At 44.8% G+C, this 14,809-nt stretch overlaps 1 protein-coding gene across 1 annotated transcript in view; it reads right to left on the bottom strand.

The window, feature by feature from the left end:
- The window catches only part of LOC144689978 (guanylate-binding protein 3-like), a 62,445-nt gene extending 52,806 nt beyond the window's left edge, over nt 1-9,639 (bottom strand). The window contains exons 1-3 of the mRNA XM_078557515.1: nt 9,557-9,639; nt 8,750-8,877; nt 2,888-2,997 (exon numbers count right to left, since the gene is read on the bottom strand). Coding sequence (XP_078413641.1) covers nt 2,888-2,997; nt 8,750-8,830 — 191 coding nt within the window. The 5' untranslated portion in view covers nt 8,831-8,877; nt 9,557-9,639. The remainder of the gene's footprint in view (nt 1-2,887; nt 2,998-8,749; nt 8,878-9,556) is intronic.
- Nucleotides 9,640-14,809: the final 5,170 nt, after the last annotated feature.

Here is a 14,809-nt window from a genome sequence, read left to right as displayed (position 1 = left end):
ATCGATTTGGAGTTTGGAATCGAAAGCATCATTTCTAAGTTTGCGGATGACCCCAAACTGTGAAGGATAGTCAATACTGAGAAGGACTGCAAAAAATTACAGGAGGATAACGATGAAGCTGCAGAATGGGCAAATAATCGGCAAATGAAGTTCAACACAGTTAAATGTGAAGTAGTATATTTCAATAGGAAGAATAGGGATGTCACTTATTACTTGCAAGGTGCAAGCGTGCTTGGGGTAGAAGGACAAAGGGATTACAAAGTACAAACAATCACTAAAAGTTGTGCCACAGGTTAGCAAGGTCATTAAAAAAGGCAAAGCAGGCACTATTCTAGGAGATAGAATTGAAAAGCAGTGGAGCTATCAAACCTTTGTTAGACCACACGTAGAGTACCTAAGGGTCACCATATTCTAAAAAGGATGTAGAAGCTTTGGAGAGGGTGCAGAGAAGATTCACAGGGATGATACCAGAATTGCATGGGTATACAAATCAGGAAAGGATCGACTGGCTGGGTCTCTTTTCTCTTGAAAGAAGGCTGAGGATTTACCTAATAGAGGTATTTAAAATTGTGAAAAGTTTTGATAGCCAAGAATTTTCCTGTCGGTGAGCGGGAGCGGGAGCGGGACCTGCTTGCCGACGTGTAAAATGACGCGTAATGACGTTGGGTGGAACTCCTGACGTCATCACGCGCCATTTGCATTTTCAGGTTGGCGGGGGCGCAGACAAGTCAGCTGCGTGCCCGCCGACCTGTCAACGGCCTATTGAGGCCATTCAAAAAGCAATTAGTGGACCTGCCCGTCCAACTTGACGGTTGGCGGGGAGGTCGGGAGCGCCAGCGGCCACCTAGAAAAGCCTGAAACCTCATCCACGGGCGGGATAAGGTTTTCATGACTGAATTAAAAAATTAACACTCACTTTTGCTTAAAGTGATGTCCATGTCCTAACTCATGGTGACATTGTCACATGAGGACATGGATGGCAAATGAAATTTGAACAAAAAGCTTTCCCTTTGGGAACTGATCTCCCTGAGGCAGTACTTAGTCTCAGGGAGATTGGGGTGCTCCTTTGCGCGCATGCGTGAAGGAGAGCACTTCTGCATTTGCCACTCTCCCCCACCCGCACAGGGAGTGCACAGTGCTTCCGTGCGGACGTCATGCTGGGCAGGCCTTAACTGGCCCGCCCATGAAAAATGGCAGCATGCCCCCAATTGGGGGCGCCGATCTGAGGGCTGCCCTCCCATGCCCACTCCTGCACTTCTCCCCCAAATAGGGGGAAAATTTTGCCCATTATGTGGATACAGACAGAATGTTTCCTCATGTGGGGAAGAGCAGAACTAGAGGCCATCAATATAAGATACCATGAAATCCAATAGGGAATTCAGAAGAAGCTTATTTACTTAAGGAGTGGTGAGAATGTGGAACTTGTTACCATAGGAGGGTTTAAGCAAATAGTATAGACACATTAAAGTGAAAGGTAAACAATCATTTGAGGGTGCAGAGAATAGAGCATTATGGTGGTAGATTTAGATGAGAAAAGATGGGAGGTGGCTCAAGTGGAGCATAAAATCCATCATAGACTGATTGGGCCAAATGGCCTGTTTCTGTACCATATATTCTATATATGTAATCCTTTGTAAGTATTGTCCGACCCTCTTGTTATTTGAGGCCATCTGGGTACAGCAATGAGCTGCATACTGGGAAATCCCACAGTTTTTTCCAGAAGTTCCCTGGAATGATCCTAAGGTGGAAGCATTTAATGCTATAGTTAACTTCACTGCCACAGGTATTGGGTACCTGGCTCCTCCCATATGGCTCAGCTAGCCCTCCATCATGGCACACAGCTCTGTGACCGTCTCCCTAGAGAGGTGCAGTCACTGCTACTCTGACATTTTCAGGAAACAGAGCTATAACAGTAAGCCCTGTCTGGTGGGTAGTTGCTTCTGCACACAAGAGGCTGGTTACATGCCACTCTTCACTCTTTTCCTCCATGTTTGCTTCCAGCCTCATGATCCTTGTGCTGCTCAGGTTGTGGCAGCCCTGCTATAGTCAGAAGGAAAGGCAGGGGGTGGCTCCCATTGGGCCTCCCCCTTTCCCGACGCCAGGTCCCTTGATCAGGCACTGGGTGCCTTTGAACAAGGGACCCCTCCACTAGGCCGCAGTCAAACAACATGGCGAATCCCCTTAAATACCAGCATCAGCGAGATGAGGCACTTAAGTGGGTATTAATTGCCCACTTAAGGATCTCAATTGGCCTTTGGGTGGGAAGGCTGTCCTTGAGTCTTCCTGTCCCAGACTTAAAAGGGAGGCAGGAAGCGGGTTCCCCACCTTGCACCCTCCCACCCGATCAAATGCTCCCCTTCTGAACTCGCCTCTGGCAGGATCACTAATTCCACCCTTCGTCTCTGGAGTAATAATGCAGGATTATTAGTCCAGTAACATAACCACTATCTACCAAACCTGATTGACTGTGATGTGATAATGCAAGATCTTGTTTTCCTTATAACATTAAATTTCTGTCCACTGCATCAATGGGTAGAGAATCCAATCTTTCACAGCAACAGTCCCCATGGCTCTGTGATATCCCTATTACAGGAAGGGGGTTGGGGTCAGAATATGCATCATCGCTTTAGTTACATATATAGTGCCAAATTTCTGCTGGTGCTTAAAAACGGCATGACCGTTAACAATGGCACAACCCCATAACGGGTCAGATGTGATTCATCTTTGGATGACAAGAGTTTGGTCTGAAATTGTCCTTTGTTTTGCCCTTTAATTTCAAACAATAACAGAGCAGCATCATTAACCTTTATGGTGTCATTTTGAGCTGAAATCCAACCAATTGTTATTTTTTAAATAACCAGAATTAAGAATTTCATGTTAAGGATACTTGATGTCCTGTAGTGCCTGCTGGTCGATTGTTCCCTTGCTGTTGTACACAAACATACTGCTCATCAGAATAGCTATTGCGAAAAGCTTGGTATCATTGTTTTGATCACCCTGCAATACAGAGAAAAACAATAACAGATATTGAATATCATGTTTTATTTAATGAATTACAATCTCATAAGAGCATAAGAACTAGGAGCAGGAGTAGGTAATTCAGCCCCTCGAGCCTGCCCCGCTATTCAATACGATCATGGCTGATCTCATTTCGGCCTCAACTCCAATTTCCCGTCCTCTCCCCACAAACCTTTCAACCCGTTACTAATTAAAAATCTGTCTATCTCCTCCTTAAATTTATTCAGCGTCCCGGCATCCACTGCACTCTGAGGTAGTGAATTCCACAGATTACTTTGAGAAAAGTGATTCCTCCTCATCTCTGATTTAAATCTACCACCCCTCAGCCTAAAACTATGGCCGCTCGTTCTAGAATGCCCCACAAAGGGAAACATCCGCTCCACATCTACTTCATCTATCCCCTTTAGCATCTTATATATCTCAATTAGATCTCCTCTCATCCTTCTAAACTCGAGCAAGTATAGGCCTAAACTGCTCAATCCCTCCTCATAAGACAAGCCCCGCATCTCTGGAATCAATCTAGTGAACTTCCTCTGAACCGCCTCCAATGCAACGACATCCTTCCTCAAGTAATGGGACCAAAACCGTGCACAGTACTCCAGGTGTGGTCTCACCAATGCCTTGTACAGTTGCAACAACACTTCCCTATTTTTATACTTTATTCCTTTAGCAATAAATGCCAAAATTCCATTTGCCTTCCTTATTACCTGCATACTAGCTTTCAGCGATTCATGTATAAGGACACCCAGATATCTCTGCACTGAAGCATTCTGAAGTTTCTCTCCATTTAAATAATAAGTCACCTTTTTATTCTTCTGATCAAAATGGATAACCTCGCACTTATCCACATTAAGCTCCATCTGCCAGATTTTGGCCCATTCACCTAACCTGTCCATATCCATTTGTAAATTTCTTATTTCTTCCTTGCAACACACCAAAATAGGTGGGAAAGTGTCATCCACAAATTTAGCTATAGTACCTTCTATCCCTGAATCCAAGTCATTAATATAGATTGTAAATAGTTGGGGCCCAAGGACCGAACCCTGTGGCACCCCACTAGTTACAGCTTGCCATCCAGAAAAAGACCCATTTATCCCGACTCTCTGCTTTTTGTTGGTTAGCCAATCCTCTATCCAAGCTAATATATTACCCCTAACTCAGTGTGATCTTATCTTGTGTATTAATCTTTTGTGCGGCACCTAATCAAAGGCCTTCTGAAAGTCTAGATATACTACATCTACTTTGCTTATCACGTCTTCAAAGAACTCTAGCAAATTAGTCGAACACAATTTATTCTTCATAAAGCCATGCTGACTCTGATGAAGTCATTTTGACTTTTCAAATGCCCCATTACTACTTCCTTAATAATGGATTCCAACAATTTCCCAAAGACAGACGTTGAACTAACTGATCTATAGTTTCCTACTTTCTGCCTCCTCCCCCATTTTTGAATAAGGGCATTATATTAGCGTTTTTCCAATCCACTGGAACCTTTCCAGAATCCAGGGAATTTTGGAATATTATAGCCAATGCATCCACTATTATATATCCACAACGCAGCACCTTCCAAACCCATGACCACTACCATCTAGAAGGACAAGGACAGCAGATAGATGGGAACACCACCATCTGGAAGGTCCCCTCCAAGTCACTCACCACTCTGACTTGGAAACATATCGCCGTTCCTTCAGTGTCGCTGGGTCAAAATCCTGGAACTCTCTCCCTAACAACACTGTGTACCTACACCACATGGACTGCAGCAGTTCAAGAAGGCAGCTCATCACCTTAGAGGGCAACTAGAGATGGGCAATAAATGTTGGCCTAGCCAGCGATGCCCACATCCCTTGAACGAATAAAAAAAAAGAGGCCTGTTCAAGCTGCTGATGCTTCAGATGAATAGCCTCATAGTCCTCTCAACACAGTCCAGCACACAGGCCCATTCTACTCTCTCTCTCTCTTCAGGCACTAAGATCCTGGTCCTTCAATGATTTCCAATGCACTTTGGTTGCAAACCCTTTATATGAGGTCTACTGCCACCCTTGACAAGGAGATAAGCAGCACACACAGCACCTAAACCCTACACTCAAATCCCTCTTGCACTCAATGTGCCTGTTGTCCCCTTACTTGCTGCTTTCAACTGCGTGTTAGCTCAAAATGACAAATCACGAAGGAAGGCCATTAACAATTGGCCATGCCCACCACAGCTTCCTTCAGACATGTGTTCTATAGGTCACCAACTAATGGGAAAGATATGGAGGAACAAATTTGCAGGGAAACTAATTACAGAGAGCTGGAAGATCTTTAAAGTGCTGATAATGGAACGCTATAATCATCCCAATATAGACTAGGACTATAATAGTGTAAAAGGGCAGAGAGGGAGAAGAGTTTCTGAAGTGTGTTTGGGAGAATTTTCTTTATCAGTATGTTTCTGACCCAATGAGGAGGGAGGCATTGCTAGATCTGGCTCTGGGGATTAATGTGGATCAAGTGTCAATAGGGGAACAGTGATCATAATATCTTAAGATTTTAGATGAACTATGGAAAAGAACAAAAAGCAATCCAGTGTGAAAATATTTAATTGAAGGAAGGTCATTTTCAGTTGATGAGCAAGCTCTGGCCCAGGTAAATAGGAATCAAAGATTGGCAGGCAAAAGTGAAATGGAAGAGTCACCTGCCTTTAAACAGCAATGGTTCGGGTGCAGTCGCTCTATGTTCCCATTAGGGTAAAGCCGTAAAGGTGGGACAAACAAAGCCAGAGCTCCTGGGTGACAAAAGAGATAGAGAGTAAGATGAGGCAGAAAAAGGGTACATGTGACAGATGTCAGGTTTATAAGTGAGAACCAGGCTGAATATCAAAACTCCAGAGGGGAAGTGAAAAGAGAAATAAGAGTAGCAAAGAGAGAGGATGAGAAGAGAATAGCAGATGACTTGAAAGAGTATGTAGAAGCCTTCTATGGCATGTAAATAATGAAAAGGGACCAAGACAATGGGTGATGCTGATTAGGGACCAAATTGGGAATCTGTGAACAGAGGCAGAGGGCATGGTTGAGGTACTAAGTGAATACTTTGCACATGTCTTTACCTAGGAAGATGGTGCTTCAGAAATCATTGCGGAAGGGGAGGTGGTTGAGATATTAGATGGGTAAAAATTGATAAAGCAGAGTAGCTAGAAAGTCTGGTAGTATAAATTGATAAGTCATCAGGACCAGATGAGATGCATCTGAGGATATTAAAGGAAGCAAGGATGGAAATTACAGAGGCAATTGCCATAATCATCCAATCCTTTTTAGATACAGGGACGGTGGCAGAGAACTGGAGAATTGTAAATGTTTCACCCTTGTTTAAAAAAGAGTGCGAGGATAAGCCTAGGCCAGTCAGTTTAACCTTGTTGGCGGGAAAACTTTTAGAAACAATAATCCGGGACAAAATAGTCACTCGGACAGAGTGCACAAATTATTCAAAGATAAGTTCTGTTTAACCAACTGGATTGAGTTCTTTGATGAGATGAGAGTGAGGGTTGATCAGGGTAATGATAAAGTGCCACATAATAGGCTTGCCGGAAAACTTAAAGCCCATTGAATAAAGGAATGCAGGTATATGATGCTGGCTGAGTAAAAGGAAACAGATTGGTGGTGTATGGTTGTTTTTCAGACTGGAGGAAGATATATCGTGGAATTCTACAGAGATCAGGACCAGAGCACTTCTTTTCTTGATAAACATAATGGCTTGTTTACAAAATGATGAGGGGTATAGACAAGGTAATTGCGAGTAGGCTCTTTCCCCTTAGATTAGGAGAAATAAACACGAGAGGACATAGCTTTAGGGTGAAAGGGGAAAGGTTTAGGGGGAACATTAGGGGGAACTTCTTCACTCAGAGTGGTGAGAGTGTGGAACGAGCTACCATCTGATGTGGTAAATGCGGGCTCACTCTTAAGTTTTAAGAATAAATTAGATAGATACATGGATGGGAGAGGTCTGGAGGGTTATGGACTAGGTGCAGGTCAATGGGACTAGCGGAATAATATTTCGGCACAGACTAGAAGGGCTGAATGGTCTGTTTTCTGTGCTGTAGTGTTCTATGGTTCTATGGTTCTATGGCTTAGACTTGGGTGTACAGGACAGAATTTTTAAAAAGCAGCAGATGTTACAAAATATCTAAGTGTTGTGAATTGTGAGGAAGACAGTGATAGACGTCAAGAGTACATAGACAGACTGAAACAAAGCAGATGAAATTTAATGCAGAGAAATGTGAAGTGATACAGTTTGGTTGGAAGAACAAGAAGAGACAATATAAACTGAAGTGTACAAGTCTAAAAAGTGGAGGCAGGAACAGAGGGGCATGGGGATATATGTACTCAGCTCATTGAATGTTGTTTAATATAAATAGTATCCTACATACTTTTGGCAATATACAATATATCAAATTCAGTAACAGCCCTTTTGATTCCTGCTTTCAAGGTGCATGAATTGTCTTGTTGGAGATTTAACTTTTAAATATCTGTTTTCCCTATGATCATTTCAATTAAGGGAACTCACTTTTCAAAATTGGCTGAGCAATTTTCCCTATCTTACCAGAGTCAGACATCCCACTATGTTATCAAAGGCATGGCTGCCCACTCAAATCATTTAAAGCCTTTCCCCTGAGAAATGGGGTTGTCTCAGGAACAAAAATAGTGGTCTTGAGGAAGTTCTGCCATACCCAATCAGGCGTAAAATCACACAAGAAAACATGTGCGTCCCGATGTCATCGTGCACTCACGCGATATTTCACTTGGCAGGCGCACCTAAAAGTTGGAAGCACGCCCGCCAACAATTAAGAGCGCAATTGCCTCCAATTTGTCGTGGCCCATCCCACCTTACTGTTGGCGAACGGGCGAAATGGCCAGGCAGCCTTTACATTTTCCATCAAACCTCATCCAAGGTCGGGATGAGATTTCCATTATGAAATAAAAAGAAATACAAATCGCTGGACAGCATTTATACCAGGTATATTTTCAGGTGCCTGATTGTGACACATGGACATTTTTTCTCGGTTTTTAAAACTTTATTTTAAGATTTTCAGGTTTGCAGCTCCCTGAGCGAGCTGTCTCCCTTCAGGGAGCTTTCCCGCAGCACTCAGCCACACCCGCAGAAACGTCATCGCCTGCCCTCTTCCCTGCCCCCGCCCTGGCAGCACTGAGCCGTGTGTGTTTCACGTCGTTAATTGGCCAGCCAGCGTGAAATCACAGTCGGGGGCCAATCACGGTCAGAGGTCCGTTCCCCAACTGCTCCCAGGCCCGCCAATCACGCACGCCCGTCAAGGGCAAAGTTCAGGCCATAGTGTCAGGCAAAGCTAATCCAAGCCGCTACTTTGAATACAAGAAATAGGAGCAGGAGTAGACCCTATGGCCCGTTGAGCCTGCTCCACCACTCAATGCAATCATGGCTGATTTTGGGTTTCAACTCCAATTTCCCTCCTGCTCCCCTTATTTCCCTGAGAAACCAAAAATCTGTCCATCCCAGCCTTAAATATTTTCAACAATGGAGCATCCTCAGCCCTCTGGGGGTAGAGAATTGCAAAGATTCACAATCTTTTGAGTGAAGTGATTTCCCCTCATCTCAGTCTTAAATGTTTGCTCCTTATCCTGAGACTATTTTACTCCTGCTGATTGAATACATGTCCATTTAGTGACATGGCATTACATATGTAAACATTGTTCTTCATGTTGCTGTGAAAAGAAAGTAATTCTACCTTTTCCACGTCTCCGAAACCTTCAGTGTCCAACAGCACCAAGCAGTGACCATCCATGTTTGGATGTGGGAGACACCACATCCAGATTCCCTTTGTCTCTGACTGGACACTTCCTCCAATAGCAAATCCTGATGGAGCAGTATAAATAATATGATGTGTGAGAATTATTTTCTAGCTGTTATTTAATGCAACGTACTTTATAGATTTACTCAGAAGGTAATGGTTTTGAGACCAATCCCCGCAATTATACACAGGACCTAGGCTGAATGATGGCCTTTTAAAGATGGCATTTTGCAGATGAATGTTAAAACAAAGACCTTCAAACTCTTCAGATGCATGTTAATGTTCCTCAACAATATTTTCCTCAAGTAACACCAATCAAAAAGAGATATACTGTTTGCCATGGTGAGTTAACATATGCATTATTATAGTATCACCCGATACCAGGATGTTAGGAGTGAGTCTTTGGTTTAGTGGTAGCATTGCCTGAGGGAGGCAATGGCATAATGGCATATGCCTTCACTCTGAATTTGCCTGTGCACCTTGAGGGTCTGGTCAATCCATTGATTCTTTGGCCAAATTCTGGCCCAAGAAGGAGATTCTGGGCTATTAGGGCTCAGGTCATTGTTCACATTGGCTGAGCATCGAATCTGATACTCTTACATCATTAAGGCTTGTTCCTATTTGCTGCTAGGCGATCCCCATCTGCAGTTTCCTACATTCCTTCAGTGCTCAGTTCTACCCAGACCGAGTCAGCAAGCACATCCACAGTGGGCAGTGTAAATTCTTTCACATTCTGACATTTACCTTTCTTTTTTCCAGCAAGTCGGTTCAGCAGAAATGATTTCCCTGTGCGGTATTTCCCAACCAGAGCCACAACAACCAAAGGCTGGTCAATGCTGTTTAACACTTCCACAGCATCTTTACACACGGACAGTTTTCCATTAGATGAGTTCTTAATCAGATGTATTGGAGATTCCATTCCTGTATAAGATGCCATCCTGTTAACTAAGACCACATGATATATAGGATTATTGCAGAGAAATATGAAGATATATAGTGCAACTAATGACATTACTAGGTTGCTAAAATCTCACATTCACATGAAATATTTCTTGGCGGTTTTGTTACAAATTTATTCCCTTCCTTCTTTCAACAAGTGGAATTTAATGGAGCTGCTACAGCAGACAAGATGGCAGGTAGGCCTGGAGAATTGTGCAGCAGGCCATGCATCCGATTCCCAATGGTGGGAAAACTATCACGCATTTAGTGAGGGGTGGGAAGGGTTGACATGTGTAATAAACTTGGATGCACTGGACAGGTTTCTTACTTGAAAACAGATAACTATTTACAGAGCTCTTGCAGAAGCTACATATTTGAACCAGGCCCACAACTAAAAAGCTCCACCCCTAAGATTACCCTCACTTAGGACTGAGTCATCTGTACAATCACGTAACCCCTAAAAGCAGCAGTAAAGGTTTTAACCCACAATTACTACATGGGAAACCCACCTGACAGCAGCGGAAAGGTAATTAGGCTCATTAATGAGTCACTTGAAACCAATTATCCCTGAACCCACTGGGATTTAATACTGGCTCACGGATTTAATTGGACTCGCTGGGGTCTCCTGTGTCTACAGAGAGCTGCCCAGAAAACCTTGTAGGGTTTGCCAGGGCCTATTGGGGGTCCCTTGTTCACAGGCACTCTGCAATGCCCGATCGAGGGACCTGGCATCGGGAAAGGGGGGCCTGCTGAGAGCAACCCCACTGTCCTTGTATCTGATCCCCATTTCCCCACCTCGCCGGCAACCTTTCCCTACGACCCCCAACTGCCCCAACTCCCTTTCTCCAGGGCTTCACTAGCGATCCCTGGCGAAGAGCACTGTATTACTGGCAGCAGCCACCACTCCCAGTGGCACTACCAGCACTGGAGAGTTAGCTGCCGGCCTCCGATTGGCTTCCGAGAGGTGAAATTTGCGCCCTATTGAGGCCTTAATTCAGTGGGTTTCCCAGCGTTGTCCAGGTAAATGCCTGATTGCACTGAAATAGCGTCAGGCCTCCCGTGGAAAGGCAGTGTGGGGGTTCCATAACTGGTGGGCAGGGATCACTGTCGCAAAAGTATAATAATTTATAATTTTTTTTGTTTTATTGTAAAATGGGTTTATGGGGGTTAGTATAGTTAGGTGTGTCTGTGTGTGATTTAATGAAGTCAGGTAGACTGCAGGCTTTGACTCATCAAAAGAAGCTAGGTGTGCTAATGAGTAAACATGGATGCTGGCTTAGCAACTATGATGTGAAGGGAATTTGCATTTTTAGATAGATGAAAGGGATTTTAGATTGTTTACTGATAGCCAGACAAGCAAGGCTAAGGAATTATTTTTCCCAAGGGTTGCTGGCAATAAATAGTAGCAACATGAAAGTTTTGATGTTATGAGGGAGATACAGTTTCAAAGACTTATGAAACAATAGAATTTGCATATTTAAAGGAGAAAAACATATATAAAAGGATAATGAGGCTATGTGTCAGGAGAAGGCATTGGGAGATCTAACAGAAGCATGTGAAATAGCCTTAATGAAGCCTCCAGTATTTGTGCATAAGCCTGCTGTATACTGAAACTGAAGCTGGAGGATAAAGCCATTTAGAATTCCACTGTCCAGGGTATTGTGTTGATTTTCTGAATCTGTTTAAAATCTAAAATCTATTTTTGGGCCGTTGCCTTACAGAGGGTGTAACTGGGAGTCAGGTTATTCAGGTATTTTAGGAGTGATATAGAACTACAAACTACTACTGTAGTATGTGCTTAAAATCTTTTCATTTGTTACTAAATATTTTAATTTAGTTCTTTAAAAAAATCTCTAAAAGTCTTGGTGGACTTATTACTTTTGAATTTAGTGCATGCATCTCAAAATAAATCTAAATTGCAAAGCTGTTGTGATAGCGCAACCAAGTTCCCCTCGTAGATTTGATCCACCTGGCACACATCATCTGCTGCGTCATAACATCACCATCACTGCAAATAAATTCTGTCCAATAATTTTTGTAGAATAAATTGTGATTTTAACTTGTATGTGCAGTTTTGTTGGTTTTCAGTCTGTTCTCTTAGAACTTATCATCCTGAGCAATATTTCAATTCTTCATGTGTATAACCCTGATGCAACTAACACTTTCTGAATATGTTATTATTCAGTAACAGAAATAACTTGAAACAGAAAAACTGAAATCTGATTGAGATTGGGAACCCTGTAGAATCCTATTGCGGTCCCGCTAGGATCTGAACAACCTAGTTTGAAAACGTACACTTTGAGTTGAGGCTTCCTGGTTATGCGGTATATTGGGTCCCTGGAGCCCCAGTATTTGCAACAATGCCCAGGATTTTCTGTGCCCACCGGCTTTGGGCATGTTCGTTGGTGCGAGAGGGTAATGTGGCGTGATCAGTTTCACGATGGTGTGAAACCAGTTTGCGATCGTCCGCTGAACCCGCTGATGGTGGGCCACGTTTCCTGCCATCAGATGTCGGGAACCTCATTGTAAAACATCTGCATATCCCCCCTCCCCCACCGCTCAGGCTGGATCATCCGCCCACGATGGCGGGAGAACACGCCGATGCACAAAAGCACATTAGCGATGTGCACTTGGCGGGCTGCACTTCACTCGGGACTCCAAGGTTTGTTTGCCTACCTTGCTTCGGTCAGCGCTCGCAGTCATCAGCGCCAGGCTTCACAGACAGCACCACATCATATTTAGGAGAGCTCACGGGCAGGTCTCAGCCTACAAGATCAGCAATATGTGGGTGGCTTTTCAATGGCTGCAGGGCAAGGCCTTGCTTGGAAAAGGGGGAGAAGTGGCCTCAGGCCAGGGAAGAGGCTGCAGGATGAGGGCTGTACTGGGAAAGGAGGGTATCCCAGGGTGTGTGTGGGGCCACATGTTAATCTGTGCAAGTGGCCTCAAGATGGTGAGGGCTGAGGAGGCAGTCTCCAGAGGAGATGAGGCCAGATGGACAGGTGAGGGTATGTGGTGATGTTCCTTGAGCTGGTGGTGAGTGAGATGCCGGTGAATGTGTGATGGGCTTGAGTGAGAGTTTAGAGTGATGAGATGGTTGCCATTCGTCCTGTATCTGCATTGGATGGCCAATCTCTTCTGTGCAGCACTGGCACTGACACCACTGCCACCACCTTCCAAGCCTGGTTGGTCACATCACTGCCCATCCTGCGGCCAGAGCGGGGTGGCAGGGGTTGGTAGAGGACATCGCATCAGGCCTTCACAGCATCTAAAAAGTGTTCCAGTGACGAGATCTGGGGCTGCAGTCTTTTTGCCTTTCGTGGACATCTTCCCTGCAGTAGCCATGGGCTGGAAGCACTAAGCCGTGTGCGCGCAGGACTTTAATATGGTGCCCAGCGTGATGAAGTGGCCAGGTGATGGCGTGGCGGACAAATGACAGCCCACCTGCCATCGAAACAACATGTTTCCCGGGAATGCATAATTATTGCGGCAGGTTTGGGATGGTACGGTGTGAAACCCGCCATCACCAACATCGTTTTATCTGCACGCTACCGCACTTAGTGCAAATTTGGGATGATTCCGCCCAATATATGACTGCATTGGTTGGGGTCAAATTCTCATCATTTGCAGAGCTGCTGTCCTGAGTTGGTATAGGTTAAGTGCCAACTTCTAGCCTGTTTAATTGAAGCTTTCTTTATTCTGTTTGGTTTTTCTTTAAGATTTTTATGACTCCCTATTTACAAGCCAACTAAATCTCCACCTCTGCAAAATGCTCTGCATTTGTTTCCTGTTCATAACCTTTTTTGACAGACATTTCCTCAGAAAATCTGCAGCAAATGTGACGCCCCATATTGGAAAACTGTGTTGCTGTTTAGCAATAGACAGCCACTGACTGTGTTTTGCTTATGAGTTGAACCACTTTTTACCAAACCCAAACTGGAAAAACACAGGGTAATGGAATGTGGGTTTGCACATAATTGATAATAATGTGAGCCTATTTGATGCAAATTCAATTTGGTATTACACCAAAATTATAATAAGTTACCAAAAAAGCAGAACTTAGAATAAACTGTTTCTTAGAACGCAATGTCACAAAGAGATGTGAGCAAATTTATTCAGAAAAGCAATATATTATCCAAGAGTATAGAAGAAGCAGACAATAATCAGGGACCAGTGCCAGATTTGTGAACACCTTCACAGAACCATAGGACTGGATTTAATGGAAGCGATGGGGATCTGCCCCACCAGATGAAGAGTCAGCTGGAGCCCTGTGTTGCCTTTTTTAGGGAAGGCCACTCAGGCATTTGACAGCCCAGCAGCCGGCGTTCCCTGGGGAAAAGGATCCAGGGGTTGGAAGTCCCGCCTGGTGAGAGCTGCCAGCCAATCAGAGGCCGGCAGCTCTATTGCGGCAGCACGTCTGGGGAGGCAATGGCTGCTGCCCATACGACATCCACCCAAGGCCTTGGATTTCTGAGGGACCCAGTAACTGGTGAGCGATTGCGGGAGGGGGTCCCGGGTGGGTGGTGTGGCAGGCAGCGTTAGGGGGTTCGGCAGCAAGGACAATGGGGTGGCTCTTCGTGGCCCCCACCCCTTTCCAATGTAAGATCCCTCGAACAGGCACTGAGTGGCTTTGAATGAGGGACCCAACACCCCCCAGCCCCCTCTCCGGAAGCCCACAAGCAAACACCCCAGCACTCCCAGCATGGCGAGTCCGGGTTAAATACCAGAGGCAGCAAGATAGGTCCTTAAGTCAGGACACTTAAGAGCCTCACTTGGTGGCGGGACCTGGTTAATATTAATCTGATTGGCCGGCAGCTCTGAAGTTCCAACAGCGTCACCAGGAGTGCTGGTCACTGCTGGGACTACAAACTGTCCCACTAGTCTCAGTGCTGGAGCCTCACAGGACTAGGTATGTTTACTGCCTCATGGCAGGGATGGAAACAGAGGTTCAGGAGGGACAGCGGGAGTCTGGATGGCAAGGCCAGGCAGGGTAGGGTGCAGACCTTGGGGAGGGTACCCAATCCGGAAAGAGGGCCATTGATGGAGGTGACCCTGCACCTC

The sequence above is a fragment of the Cetorhinus maximus genome, chromosome 14, assembly GCF_964194155.1.
Source record: "Cetorhinus maximus chromosome 14, sCetMax3.hap1.1, whole genome shotgun sequence".
Taxonomy (NCBI): domain Eukaryota; kingdom Metazoa; phylum Chordata; class Chondrichthyes; order Lamniformes; family Cetorhinidae; genus Cetorhinus; species Cetorhinus maximus.
This window is presented reverse-complemented; position numbering and strand designations above follow the sequence as displayed.